This window comes from Sinocyclocheilus anshuiensis, unplaced genomic scaffold (assembly GCF_001515605.1).
Source record: "Sinocyclocheilus anshuiensis isolate Anshui unplaced genomic scaffold, SAMN03320099.WGS_v1.1 scaffold689, whole genome shotgun sequence".
Classification (NCBI taxonomy): Eukaryota; Metazoa; Chordata; class Actinopteri; order Cypriniformes; family Cyprinidae; genus Sinocyclocheilus; species Sinocyclocheilus anshuiensis.
Window position 1 is genome coordinate 399056 of NW_015536490.1, and position 14238 is coordinate 413293.

Here is a 14238-nt window from a genome sequence, read left to right on the forward strand (position 1 = left end):
TAAGCTGTTTATGTGGTAAGTGAAATTTTATGTACTGTAATGTAACAGGCAACCGTTAACAGTTGTCGTGTCGCGCCGCACCGTGCCGCATCAGCTAAAGTCTGTCTGCACTGGATGAGACAAAGCGACTGTTGAAAATCATTTGGAATTTGTGTCAGCACGTCATAAATAGAACGTGGCAGCAGTTTACTGTCGGGGATTTGTCGCGCCGCGCCGCATCCAGTGTAGACAGCATCACTGATTATAACAGGTTCTGTAGTATGTTGTTGCGCCGCTCGCGTCTGGTGTAGACACGGTGTTAGGCCCACCCCAAATGCTCTCATTGGTTGAGACGCATGACGACGCCCATCCCAAACCAGTACTGATCAACATCCCACCCCTCTTGTGACCCATGGTTTGTCTGTATGTGTATTCAAAGCCAGTGAGCAACGGACTTTCAAAATAATAATAGTAATAAAAATTGCGTGAAAGCGTGATAAAATCATTGTCGGCGTTAATTAATTAATGCGTTAACGCAATAATAATGTGTTAACTTGCCCAGCCCTAATAAACATACTAATATTTTATAATCCAAAAATAATAGCAACATATTCTGGTAGTTTACTTAATAATTTAAATTCCCTAAATTAGTCACATTTTATACAGCATTACAGCACCTAAAGGAGCGGTCCAAATGAACCAAGCCTTGGGCGACTAACATGGTCAGAAATTTATGTACAAATGTGTAAAATTGAACCCTTTCATAGGACAAGTCAGGTAAACAAAACACAATAAAAAAGGTTCTGCTCAATATATTGTAAACTTTCCCCAGATTGGGAGAGAAATAATGTTTTTGAGAATGAAAAAAAAAACTCCCTCAGACATTAAACATCAATTTTCTAACTAATTATTTACACATGTTTGGTCGCCCAAGCTTTAGTTTCTGTTGTAGGGGAAAATAAAACTACAACTACACACTTTTTTGCCCATGATGTCGTGAAAATGCATGTTGACAGCCTGGTCCACTGATTGTTCGGCCTCGAAAGTAATAAATCCAAAACCTAGCCAACGACCAAAAGTCAACAGAGCAGCAGGGTGTTGGGACAGAACAGCTATAAGAACATAAGAAGGATGGGGTGGGGGGTACCTGAGGTTCAGATGACATCACGGCCCGAATCACCAGGAAAGGTCACAGGTGGAGGCCCGAAAGGACCGAAGTGTTACGTATAATTTTGCTCCCTTCAATACTTTAACCCTGAACATATTTAATGATTAACAGCCACAGAGGGTATTCGATAACGGAAGTCAGGTCTTATGCAACCTCAGATCAGATTTATCAAATTATAGGTTTGATTTTTTTAAGTTTCATCCGAACCTCACTTTCATCACCACCCCAATCTTACACAACAAATGTGAGCAGCAACCACAGTTATCAATGCATAACAAGAATGATCATTACAACTACAGGTTTTACTGGTTTTTCTCAAAGCTTCCCAAAACGCTTTAGTACTTTGGGCAAACCGAGAGAACAAAGATTGAAACACTGCAACAAAAGCACCACAAGGATATAAGGATATTTGTGAAACATTTAATGCAGCCCAGGTTCTCGTGTGGTGTAAGCCCGGTTAATGCTCAATTTCAGTGATCTGCATGGAGGCTCGAGGACAGTGAAAAAGATGCCACCGCGTGCACCCATGCGTGCAGGGGTCGCGTAGTCAGAACTATCAAAGTGGGCCGCCGAAGCGGAGCGCGATTCCAAGGTCACTTACGCGATAAGACAGAGCACAATCCTCCAGCAGCAGCTGAGTTTAGCTGCGCCAGATCCACCAGTGTGAACTAGTTTCCGTCAGATCAGATAACTGTGGCAGAACTGGGCTGCGAGAATCTCCACTTTGGGATCTAACCTGATTCCGATTGCACGTCCTTTGAGACCGAAGAGATCTGAGAATTCGTACACTATGTGGAGCAGAACCATCTGTTTAAACGAGGACTAAATGTACTCAACCTGCCCTTCATCATCAGGCCTGGTTTCATTAAAAAGTCAATTTAATGCACTCATGTCTGTTACGGACTACTGGAAACTGAGTAGTTGTTGGGCTGTCTGGCAAATCTGTCATCTAGTAGGTCCTGTTTAGGTGCCGTTCACACTGGACAGCATCTGAACTCAATTTACTTTTGAAGGCGGTGAATTTGCACAAGCGATACTTTGACAACTGGTGCTTTAAGTGAGATGAATTTAGAGACACAACTTCCTGAAGAGGGTTTTGCGATGCTGAAAGTACTGCACACTAATGCACAGCACTCCTTGAATTCATTCCCATTTGCACTTACATCCAAAAAATAGCAATCCACTAGATGGTTGCTGGATGGCAAGTCGATCATCCTGGCCCTTCCCTTTTACGGTCAAAACATTGTGATATCCTGCATCCATAAAGCTACTGAGAACACAAACCTGACTTTAACAGCTAGGTAGTGTGTAATTACTCTATTATGAAGAGTAAAACGCAAACAGTGAACATCTGGCACACTATGGCACACTTGTTTTATGCAGTTTTTGTAAAGAGAAAGCAATGCGTAAATTGTCTGACAATAAGCCACTGCCTGTAGTTGGGCACAAATTGAAGCATTAACCATGTTTACACCAGAGAAACAGGCATGGGTGTGTTTCACACCATGCCTTAATCTGTGTGGTGCCACTATCTGTATTGTATCCTACAAGAAAGAACAGACATATCTCAGGAAAAATGTTAATGCATTCAAACACTTGACAAGGAAAACAGGGACATAAAAAGAAAGATAGAAAGGGCTTACTTAAATATACTACATTGCAATAAACACTCATTTTGTTGATTAATCAAATGTAAATGTTCATTAAATACTTATTTAATGTCTAAAGGTTAATAGAAACGAATTTCAGTGATTCAGGAAATTTAATAAGACAACTGCAAATGTTCACATGACAAACTATTCCACGTTTACCACAACGAGAGTGAAATGTGAGAAGCATTATAAGGTCAAACAGTAAACGCAGAGGAAACGGCTCTGTTTTCTGGAAGACATGGAGGACATGGTTTGAGAAAATGTAAATGTTGCGCTGCAATCTTTCCTTAAACTGTGCAAAACAGGATTTTAAAATGAAATAGCTGTTTTTTTTATTTCTTCAGTCATTGGTTTCATTTCTCATTTAGCTCTTCAGCTGGACCACGTCATGGCCACAGTGTGTTTTCAGCTGGTCATACATGTGCTGTTATGGAAAACAGGTACTAGCTAGATAAAAAAAAAACAGTGGATCTATTGAACTGTATTTGAAAAGTGTATTTTGAAATTTTACAGAGATCGTTCACACACTCCTTATCCTGTTATTTAATTTTCCCATGGAACACAAAACTGGAATTTATTGAAAAATCTTCACACTAAATGATGAAATTGGTTTAATTTTTGTGGCCCATGCAGCTATAAAGGGTCTTAAAGGCATGTTGAGGCCCTTGCTATTTTTCAATCTCCAAAAAACACTATTAAAAAGCAGAACACACAAGTCAAGCATTATATGTTTTAAGTCTTTTGAACAGATTAAGATTTAAGTACTTTTTAATAAACATATCTAGCAAGCATTCACATTCAGTTATTAAAAAAAAAAAACACACACACACACACACAAAGATAGTTCCATAATTTCTCCTTTTGTGTTCCACAGAAAAAAAAAAACAGCATACAGGTTTGAATAGAGTAAAAAAAGAGACCATTTTCATTTTTGGATGAACTATTCCTTTAAGGCACAAGCAGATGTGCAAGACGCTGAACTGACTGAGCATGTTTGATGCAAATGTTTGCGTGTCATGTGGATGCCGCTGATTTGCCTTGCCACCATGCAAGAGCTGAGACACACCAAACCAAGCATCACACACATGAGAGGGGCAGATGGCCTGCGTGATGTTCTCTTCTCTTTGGGTCGGAATAGTTTGTCTTGTGCATGAGGTGAGAGAAAGACTCAATGGGAGCGAATATGAATGTGTGGATTACCTCGAGGCCTCTGTTTCTCTGCGTCATAGATCATTACCACCTCTGTGACCTTCAAAAGGGAGAACAGGACCGTGAAGGACGAAGCCGACATAAAAAACGGCATCATATATAGAACATATTACATACAGTGGGGTTCAAAGGTGTGAAAATCACTTATTCAAAATCTAATTTAAAGCTGAAAATACCAATGAAATGTCATGTAAAATGAATAAGAGATATATTTAGGATTTTGCACATCTAGGTCACTTATCAATAAGCAAGAACATGACCATGTAACCTTTCGGACTCCACTGTTTATGCTCATTTGTGCATCGCCTGACATCATTTCAACATTTTTATGGAATTTATCTAGTTATTAATAAAGCCCGATTTAAGAAAAATGGTACATTTCTGCATCTGTGTCCATCTCACCACTCCAAATCTGTTGAAATAATCCCTGAGTTCAGCTTCTCCGCAATTATGAGGAATTCCACCCACAAATATCTTCTTAGATTTATTGCTGTCACTTTTGCTTCCTTTCTAAAACACACACACACAAAAAGAATATTTTAGCTTTTTTTAGAGTTAGGCAAAGACTGGACAACTAAAGCAATAATAAAATTAAATCAACTGCAGTTTTCAGACTATAATGAACATACTTGTATTAAAAAACAAAAACATGATGTGGTTTTACATTTTCAAGTTCTTACCCAGCCATCTTTTGCCCTAGTCTTCTCAGGTTGCATCCCTCTTGGCGTACAAGGCTTTGGGTCGATCTGCGAGAATAAACAGATAACACTTATTTAGTTAAACGAAGAAATCAAACCAGCATGCCATTGGAGCACTTGATTTTGGGGTCAAATGATGCAGATGTTTTTAAGTGAGCATGAAATGTGATGCATTTATCATAACTGGGCAAAACAGGATTATCAGTGATTCTCCTCACATTTCTTCCATCCAGGTTATGAGGTTTGGTGTCCAGGACAGTCCGTACGCAGTTGGGGTCTTTAAACTTCACAAAGCCGAAGCCCCTGGACTGATTTGTGCTTTTATCTTTCATGATGACACAATCCACAACCTCTCCATACTGAGAAAAGTAGTTTCGCAACGTCTCTAACAAAACACAGAAAGGAATAATTAGGACAAAAACGGGACTTTTGATACATTTAGAACTGTGGTTCATAACTGGTGGGTATCTGACAACTGGCAGAAGTGAGCCAAACCAGACTAGAGTCCAGATTCAATATAATAACTTCAACCTTAAAAACCAATGTAATATCTGGGTTCTGACGCAACACCAGCTGAGAACCACTGCTTCAGATCATCATTCTTCAGAGCCACACCGACAGATTCTATAACAACACATGCACAACAGCCCAATGCAGCGCAGATGTATGTCAAAGCAAGAATGACATTACATGCAATTACTGACATAAAATCATCATATGACAGGAATAAGTACAGCAAACGAGGCTTGTATAACATTATATGAAAAGCATATTTAAAAAGAAAGCATTAAAAAAAATATACGCCACAAACAATATTAGATCATTTTCCAATCGATTTCCTCATTGCATTTTACGCATGCCATTTGATACAGGCTTTATCTGATTTCTGGAGCTTGCATCTAACCGGCTCTCTCACTTGCACCCACATACTGAAAAGGCAAGCTCAGCCCCTGAGTGACAGCCTGGTTTCTACACTGGGTACATGCCGAGCAAATATAAGATTATGGAGAATATTATAGCGTGCATCAAGCCATCAAGCATCAATAATGAAACGCACACTATGGTGATACAGGCTTGGAGTGCTCACACTTGCATTATTGAAGAGCAACTAATGTTACTGTATAAAACTATAAAAACGACAGTTACACTCACCCTGGGTGGTGCTCCAATCCAACCCACCCACAAACAGCTTCCTGCAACACAAAGATGAGGGAACGTCACAATGCATTTGTGTTCATTCAGAAAGGAACATGAGTCAAGGTGAAGGAGAGAAAACCCGTTCGCCCTTGGCAGAGAAAGCCTGATCTGAGCGGTCTAACGAGTCATAAGCAGAAATCAACCATACATTCGATTAACCCCGATCCACTCTGAAACCATCTCAGACATGAGCCGGTTTAACAGATCTAAGTTACCTGGCTGATGTAAACTACTGCAGGCTGGGTCACACTGTGCATGCATGATTTTCTCTTCTGGTCTGATTATAAATCTTACAGCATGAAAGTCAGAGAGATGAAATCCTCCAATATGACTGTTAAAAAAAGTACTATTTGTAGTAAAAAAAACAAAAAAAAAAACAAGAGTGATACAAGTCTCCAGTTTGTGATTATAAACTTACAGGATAACAAGACTCTAGTTTGATTATAAAACGTACGATATGAAAGAAAGAAAGCGATATAAACCTCCAGTTTGTGTTTTATAAAACATACACTATAAAAGGAGAGTGATAAAATACTCCAGTTTGTTTATAAGAAACTTACTGCAAAAAAACTACAAGCCTCCAGTTTGACAGCTGATCCATTTTCTGCCAATCTATCTCTTTGCTATTTTATTCAAGCATTTTATCAGTTAAATGAACTGAAAGCATGTCGGTGTCAAACTGAAGGAGTTTACTGGAGCTCGGCAGGCTGGCTCGCTCGTATCTGCTGTCCTCCGGGCGGCCCGCTGCGCATCTTTCTCCGCCGGAACGGGACGGGTAACGTTACGTTACATTCAAACACTGTCATATAATAAATACACCGTGTCTTACCCGATTTCATCTCCAGCTATGTTGCTGTTCATCTCCGTGGCGAGGGTTGTGGACGGGAGTGCTGACGTGGGTCCGCTCGCTCGGTCTCCTGCCGGTCTCCGCCGCCCGGGAAGGTCACACTCCGCTTTCGGTTCAAACCGAATCTGCGCAACACTGACGCGAGACACGGGGCGCCCCGGCAAGGGCAGTGCATTGAGCGCGCAGGATGATGGGAAATTGAGTCCACTAGGCGAAAGTAAAAAATATAAACAAAATATTAGAATGTTTTATGTAAATAGTCTAAATATAGATATAATTATTAAGATGTAGCCTATAATATATTTATTATTCAAGTAACATTATCATATATTGGGCGTAAATAAACAATAGCAACATTGATCGATATTAGCATGAGTATGTCCAAGAAAGTTCACTCGCAAATTAATTTGATTTTGAAGAATGTCCTGGCTATTTTTTTTTAATATAGTGATAATTACTGATGACTGAGGCTGTCCAGCTTTGCCATTCACTGACGATTCAGCTCTGTTCTCATAAAAGTTCATGTGAAAGGCAGCAAAAAGCAATTCAGGAATGAATCACTATTTTTCTCAGGTTTTTTTTCCAGTGATTCGGTTGTTCCAGGTCACAAAACAGGTCCGAATGATTTGTTGGCAAATCAGACTGATTCAGTACATGACTAACTGATCCGGTTGAAGTGGTTCACAGGTCAATGGAGGGCATATTTACTCCTTATTTCAGTTTGTTTCTCACACTAAGCCATCATATGACTTCAGAAGGCTTGAAATAGAGTGCATTAACCACTTTTACAAAATTTCTAATGTTTTATGGTGCTTTTACATTCTTTTTGACACATAGAAATTCAGTCCCCATTTAATGTAATTGCATTGGAGAATTTGGCCTGTACATTATTAAAATGTCTCCTTTTTTATTCCACAGAGAAAAGAAAAGGTTTGTAAAGACTTGAGTAAGTAAATGAAAACAGAATCCCTTTTTTTGTGAACTATCTCTTTAAGAAATGTCAGTTCTGAGTGTGCTTAATTGTGATCCAGTGATAAGCTGTTTGGAATGTACTATCAGCAAACCTGGTTCAACAGGTTCAAAGATACACTATTATCAGTGTTTATAGGACAGGAGAAGGAGCTGCTACAGTATAGAGTATGTAAACCAAAGAGGATTTATACGCAGCCAAACATTTCTATTAATTAGGCTAATGATTCAATCCACTATATTAATCTGTCGGGAGTTAATTTAAATAACATGCAACCACATTACCTAAGCAGGACAAATTAATTTGCTTTCAATAGTCAATTTAAATGAATGAATTCAGATTTCCCATAGTGTTTTGTTTGCTGCTCACAGAGTGTGAATTGTTATAGCCTATGCAAAGGGATCAATTAAGATGTTGCAGGAGAACACAGACATGCCAGTTTTGACACAATATCAATACTATTTTGTAACACAGGAATGTTAGGTATGCAAGTAGCCTACAAAATATTAACTGAAATATTGATGAAAACTGCAAAAAAAAAAAAAAAGTGTTGTCGTCCAGTATGTAAATACTTCAGAAAGTCCACTTGTTCTGTACAATTGCTTAACTATCCGTGACCTTTATCAGTGACCTATGAACTTTAACTATCAGTCTCACGTGATTAGAGTTAATAGTGACACTCCATGCCTCTTGAAACTACTTAAATGCACACATACAAAAGTGCCACAGTAGTACTTTTTTTGCATCATGTGTTTTCATGTATGCATACATGCATATGGTAATCATTCAGTACCGTGGTATACAATAGGGTCCAAAATTAGATCACTATGGAAAATATATTCGCCTGTTTTTATTTGTGTGAAAAGTTAAACTGCAAATTAATTCGACAGTTAATTAGTATTTGATCTGTCCAACATTTTGCATTTATGAAATCACTCATGAACTCCTGTAGAACTTTATGATCCATGTTATCCAGCATGATGTGACAAAAGAGTTCACGTCACACATTTGCAACTGTTTGACAAATTAAAAGTTGTTGGAATAAAAAAAAAAAAAAAAGTAATTGCGACTTGAGAAAATAGTCATAATTGTGAGATAAAAACTCTAAATTACATTTTTTTCAGTTTTTTTCTTTTTAATAGTATGGAAAAAAATACTATGCAATTCAATGGCTACTGTCAACTGTTTGGTTACCAACAGAAGAAAGTAATTCATACAGATCTGGAACAACTTCAGGTTGTGTAAACCACATAATTTTTATTAAAGGGGTCATATGATGCGATTTCAATTTTTCCTTTCTCTTTGGAGTGTTACAAGCTCTTGGTGCATAAAGAAGATCTGTAAAGTTGCAAAGACTAAAGTCTCAAATCCAAAGAGATATTCTTTATAAAAGTTCAGAGTCAGCCACACCTACCTAAAACGGCTCGTTCTAACACGCCCCCACATGTCTACCTCACTATCTGGGCGGCGTTATGCAACCCTTCCCACATCTTCACACAAAGAAAGAAGGCGTAACTTTTATTCTCGCTGTAGTATTGTTGCCGCCGCCATGCCGTGGGGACACTGTGTGCTTCGTTGTGAAAGCGAAACTACTTTGTTTGGTCTTCCAAAAGAGGACAATATCCGCTTCATCATGCCTAGAGCTGATCCGGCCGGACACGGCATCACAGTATGGTGTGGGGCATAACATTTCCGTCTCACGCTTGAGGGATTCGGCCAATCACAACGCACTGGATAGCTGGCCAATCAGAGCACACCTCGCTTTTAAATAATGTGTTTTTTTAACTTTAAACCGCATAAACGCATTTCATTACACCAAATACACAAAATAATGTTCTTTTTAGCAGCATCATATGACCCCTTTAAACATATTTTTGGGTAACCTGTCCCTTTAAATTAGTTTTTGAGTCCCAGATTTTCAATGTGGTCCCAGACTTTTGCACAGCATATCAAAGTGCCATTGTATTATCATCTACAATCACTGCACCATGGTTCTGCAACATGAAAATGCATAACCAAGGCATTTTAAACAGTAAAGGACAGTGAGGGTTACAGCTGTTGGGTTAACCATCATGAATCAGAAGCTGTTCCAGCTGTAGAGAGCAATGCATGTGAGAGACCACCCCCTTCTCCGAGGACTCCTTATCAACACTGATTCTTGCACAATCAGCAGTTCTATAAATATATAACACTGAAGTCACGACAGAGTCGATCTCTTCAGTCGCTGCGCGTTGATACAAGCCCACACCACATCTGTCAACACTCAACAATCCAGCATGACCACCGCGCAGCCGATCTTCTCAAAGGGCGAAAACTGCAAACAAGTGTGGCACGACGCGAGTGCTGACTACAATGAGTCCGACACACACTTGGAGATCATGGGGAAACCCGTTATGGAGCGCTGGGAAACTCCATATATGCACTCTCTTGCAACAGTTGCTGCGTCTAAAGGTAATGTCCCATTTAATTATCGATCAGTGAGTCAATGAAGTAATTCGCTGCGTTACGTTTTTGCTGAAAGTGACTTTATTACGGTCCTATTATATTTAAATGTGTCCATATTATCTGTCAAAACCCCTTTAAACAAGACAAGTTCTCAATAACACTGCAAACTTGCGAATCCTATTATGGCGATTCTGAAATTAATCATTCAGTTGAATCGACTCTTTTGAACAAACCTTTATAGATGATTCGTTCTTGAATCGGTCCTCAACGGTTCACAAGTCGACAACTCACTGACTCACTGAACCTTGTACTGTCCGAATATGCGTTTATTTACCTACTATATATTAATGTGTGTAATTAATATTACGGTAATGTAGGATATTAATATAGAAATGCTGACGTTGCCTCGTGACCTTCCTTGACCGTCCGTTACCTAATTAATATTAATCACCTGCTACTAGAATTCCTTGTACCTGAACTTTGACGTTGTGGCCATCAGATAAGAATGCGTTATCCATAAGTGTGACACAAACACGTGCTTATGCCACGACGACAGATGCAAACTACAGAAGTAACACACTAGCCCTGCGTCTCAATGGTCATACTATCCATCCTAAATAGTATGTGAGATTAGAATAAGCGTCCCAAAGAATAGTATGTTGAAAAGAGTATGCCAAAAGTCCCCGGATGGTCTACTATTTCAGGTCGATTTTTGAAGTGTCCTGTATAGATGATTCGTTATTGAATCGGTCCTCAGCGGTTCACAAGTCGACAACTCACTGACTCTGAACCTTGTACTGTCCGAATATGCGTTTATTCACCTACTATATATTAATGTGTGTAATTAATATTACGGTAATGTAGGATATTAATATAGAAATGCTGACGTTGCCTCGTGACCTTCCTTGACCGTCCGTTACCTAATTAATATTAATCACCTGTTACTAGAATTCCTTGTACCTGAACTTTGACGTTGTGGCCATCAGATAAGAATGCGTTATCCATAAGTGTGACACAAACACGTGCTTATGCCACGACGACAGATGCAAACTACAGAAGTAACACACTAGCCCTGCGTCTCAATGGTCATACTATCCATCCTAAATAGTATGTGAGATTAGAATAAGCGTCCCAAAGAATAGTATGTTCAAAAGAGTATGCCAAAAGTCCCCGGATGGTCTACTATTTCAGGTCGATTTTTGAAGTGTGGATCCGAGCACACTCTAATGGCTAATATTGCCCACAATCCATTGCGTTTTGGTGAAGGATTCTGTCCAGAACTACAAACACGAATAAAACGCGTTAAAAACTACAAACATGGCGGATGTGCGCGACCGGCGGTTAGTTAGAGAGGCTAGTGACCTCTCTTTACTCCTCACATGCCTTACTCTTTTCTGAAATATCACCTCCTGCAGCTCCAGGGGCAGGGCCTTTCCCATGTCAATAATATGGCGTAGTAAAATATATACACTTAATGGACAAAATGTAATTGTAGTAAAGTATGAATAAGAAACCATGTGAATCAGCATAAACAACGTGTCTCCTCTTGTTTGGGAATGTAGGTGGAAGGGTGCTTGAGATCGGCTTTGGGATGGCCATAGCAGCCACTAAAGTGGAGTCTTTCCCTATTGAGGAGCACTGGATCATTGAGTGCAATGACGGTGTATTCCAGAGGCTACAGGAATGGGCCAAAAGTCAGCCACATAAAGTAAAGGAAATATATCTGATTTGTAGTGAGTTATTATTACAAACCAGTTGATGATTTCTTAAACCATTCATTATTTTGGTTATACTTGCACAGATTGTTCCTCTGAAAGGCCTGTGGGAAGATGTGGTGCCAACCCTACCCGACAATCACTTTGATGGTAAAATAATTGTAATATTTACTATAATGTAAGCAAAATATATTTTTAAAGATGGTTAAAATTTTGTCAAAGGAGGTGAAAAGTGTTTACTTGCTCATGACTGTACATAAAAAAATAAGAAAAAATATATATACAAGTTGTATATATTAAACTTTTTTTTTTCTTGAAAGAAATTAACTTTTATGCAACAAGGATGCATTAAATAAATCAAAAGTGACAGTAAAGAGATTTATAAGGTTACAGAAGATTTGCTGAAAAGAAATGCTCTTCTTTTGAACTTTCTATTCAATAAAGAATCCTGAAAAAACTGTATTCTCACAAAAATACGAAGCAGCTCAACTCTTCAGCATTTGTAATATTAAGAAATGTTTCTCGAGCAGCAAATCAGCATATTAGAATGATTTCTGAAGGATCATGTGACACTGAAGACTGGAGACATGATGCTGCAAATTCAGCTTTGACTCACAGAAATACATAATTTTACAATATATTAAAATAGAAGTTATTTTAAATTGTAATAATATTTTGCATTTTTACTGTAATGCAGCCTACAAGACTTTCAAAACAAAGAATTTACCAACCCCAAACGTTTGAATGGCAGTGTAAATTTTGTCTAATATACAGTACTGTGCATAAGTCTTAGGCCATTAGTATGTTCACCAAATAAATAAATACACACATACACGTTTTAAGAGTTATTTCTTTCCTCTGCTGTAGTGTCAGTAGTAAATAATAGTTTACGAATATTTTACATTACTGATATATTAGTTTATTTACTTTATTTCCAAACACTCTTTTTGACTTTAATTGTAATAATTATAATTCAGTGAGATTTTTTTGTATGCACAAGGAGTCTGACAACAACCAGTGCTGCACACAGAGATCTGATCTCAGCGTCATCAGTCTGTCTGTGATTACATGAAGAAACAGAACAAACTGAGACAGACTCAATCCAGAAGAACTGTGGAAACATCTCCAAGACCCTTGAAGAAACCTTAATGTAAACTGATATTTCCTACTGACACACTACCGCAAAAGATATAAAAAATAACTGGCTTAAAACCATTTTTTGTTGGTGAAAATACTAATAGCCCAAGAATTTTGCACAGTACTGTTTGCAATATATTAAATTTGTATTATATAAAGTCATGGAATCGTGACAGATGTGTGAAATTGCATATATTTGTCCTCCAATCACAGGTATTCTTTATGACACATATCCCTTGTCAGAGGAGACCTGGCACACACATCAGTTCAACTTTATCAAGGTTTGTGGACAGTTACATTGAAACCATGAGTTGATGTTTGCTGTGAGTGATCACCATGAACTGTGCTGTCAGGGTCATGCTAACAGACTGCTGAAGCCTGGCGGTGTGCTCACATACTGTAATCTCACTTCCTGGGGTGAGCTGCTGAAAAACAAATATAACCACATCGACAAAATGTTCCAAGTGAGTAACTCAATTCCTGACACACTCCCTTCTCACTAAATCCATATCATTGTGCTCTGGTTTTATGAGACACTACTTTTAAATTTTTTTCCCCCCAGGAGACACAAGTTCCCCACCTGCTGGAAGCTGGATTCAAAAAGGAGAAGATCAGCACCACACTGATGGACATCAGTCCTCCCAGTGAATGCAAATACTATTCCTTTAATAAGATGATCACACCAACTATTCTTAAATAAGAAAAAAACAAACTGTATATAAATCAGAAATCATTCTACTGTCAAGTGTCTCTAAAATGGATTGAATTCATTTATAAGGGTAAATTGTATTAAATGCTCTCAAAATGACTAGAAAAAGGTTTTATAAATGACTATTCATAGTTGTGCTATTCATAGACATTTCTTTTTTGATTGTACTTCATCAAAATAAACACTACATAATTAACATGTTGCTACCTGTTGTGCTTTATAAGGTAGTCAGTATTGTGAATGTATTCACAGATAAAGTGTTATTTTTAGGTACTATTATAGTTTTTAATTAACATTTGTGACCCTGGAGCACAAAAGCAGTCTCAAGTCGCTGGGGTATATTTGTAGCAATAGCCAAAAAAAAACATTGTATGGGTCAAAATGTTTGATTTTTCTTTTATGCCAAAAGATAATGTTCCATGAAGAGATTTTGTACATTTCCTACTGTAAATATATTAAAACGTAATTTTTGATTAGTAATATGCATTGCTAAGAACTTAATTTGGACAACT

General features: G+C 38.2%; 2 protein-coding genes across 4 annotated transcripts in view; one reads left to right on the top strand and one right to left on the bottom strand.

The window, feature by feature from the left end:
- The window catches only part of LOC107685225 (DAZ-associated protein 1-like), an 18017-nt gene extending 11116 nt beyond the window's left edge, over window positions 1–6901 (bottom strand). Inside the window, exons 1-7 of one of the 3 annotated variants that reach the window (XM_016481751.1) lie at window positions 6733–6901; window positions 5859–5899; window positions 4925–5091; window positions 4689–4754; window positions 4411–4518; window positions 4000–4048; window positions 958–1040 (exon numbers count right to left, since the gene is read on the bottom strand). In XM_016481751.1, the coding sequence (XP_016337237.1) occupies window positions 958–1040; window positions 4000–4048; window positions 4411–4518; window positions 4689–4754; window positions 4925–5091; window positions 5859–5899; window positions 6733–6764 (546 nt within the window). In that variant the 5' untranslated portion in view covers window positions 6765–6901. The remainder of the gene's footprint in view (window positions 1–957; window positions 1041–3999; window positions 4049–4410; window positions 4519–4688; window positions 4755–4924; window positions 5092–5858; window positions 5900–6732) is intronic. The other 2 variants (XM_016481756.1, XM_016481743.1) reach the window with 2 other exon arrangements.
- A 2968-nt stretch (window positions 6902–9869) lies between these two features.
- LOC107685360 (guanidinoacetate N-methyltransferase) lies at window positions 9870–13896 on the top strand. The gene is made up of 6 exons (XM_016481924.1): window positions 9870–10171; window positions 11728–11873; window positions 11967–12030; window positions 13231–13298; window positions 13371–13481; window positions 13580–13896. Exons 1-6 carry the CDS (start codon window positions 9997–9999, stop codon window positions 13715–13717), a joined length of 702 nt encoding a protein of 233 aa, XP_016337410.1. The 5' UTR covers window positions 9870–9996; the 3' UTR covers window positions 13718–13896.
- The last annotated feature ends 342 nt before the right edge of the window (window positions 13897–14238 follow it).

Excerpts from the sequence above, each read along its gene's own strand:
- LOC107685360 (XM_016481924.1), top strand. The coding sequence starts at position 9,997 with ATGACCACCGCGCAGCCGATCTTCTCAAAGGGCGAAAACTGCAAACAA. Across the intron at positions 10,172-11,727 it reads AACAGTTGCTGCGTCTAAAG|GTGGAAGGGTGCTTGAGATC; the intron begins GTAATGTCCCAT and ends TTGGGAATGTAG. Across the intron at positions 12,031-13,230 it reads ACCCGACAATCACTTTGATG|GTATTCTTTATGACACATAT; the intron begins GTAAAATAATTG and ends CTCCAATCACAG.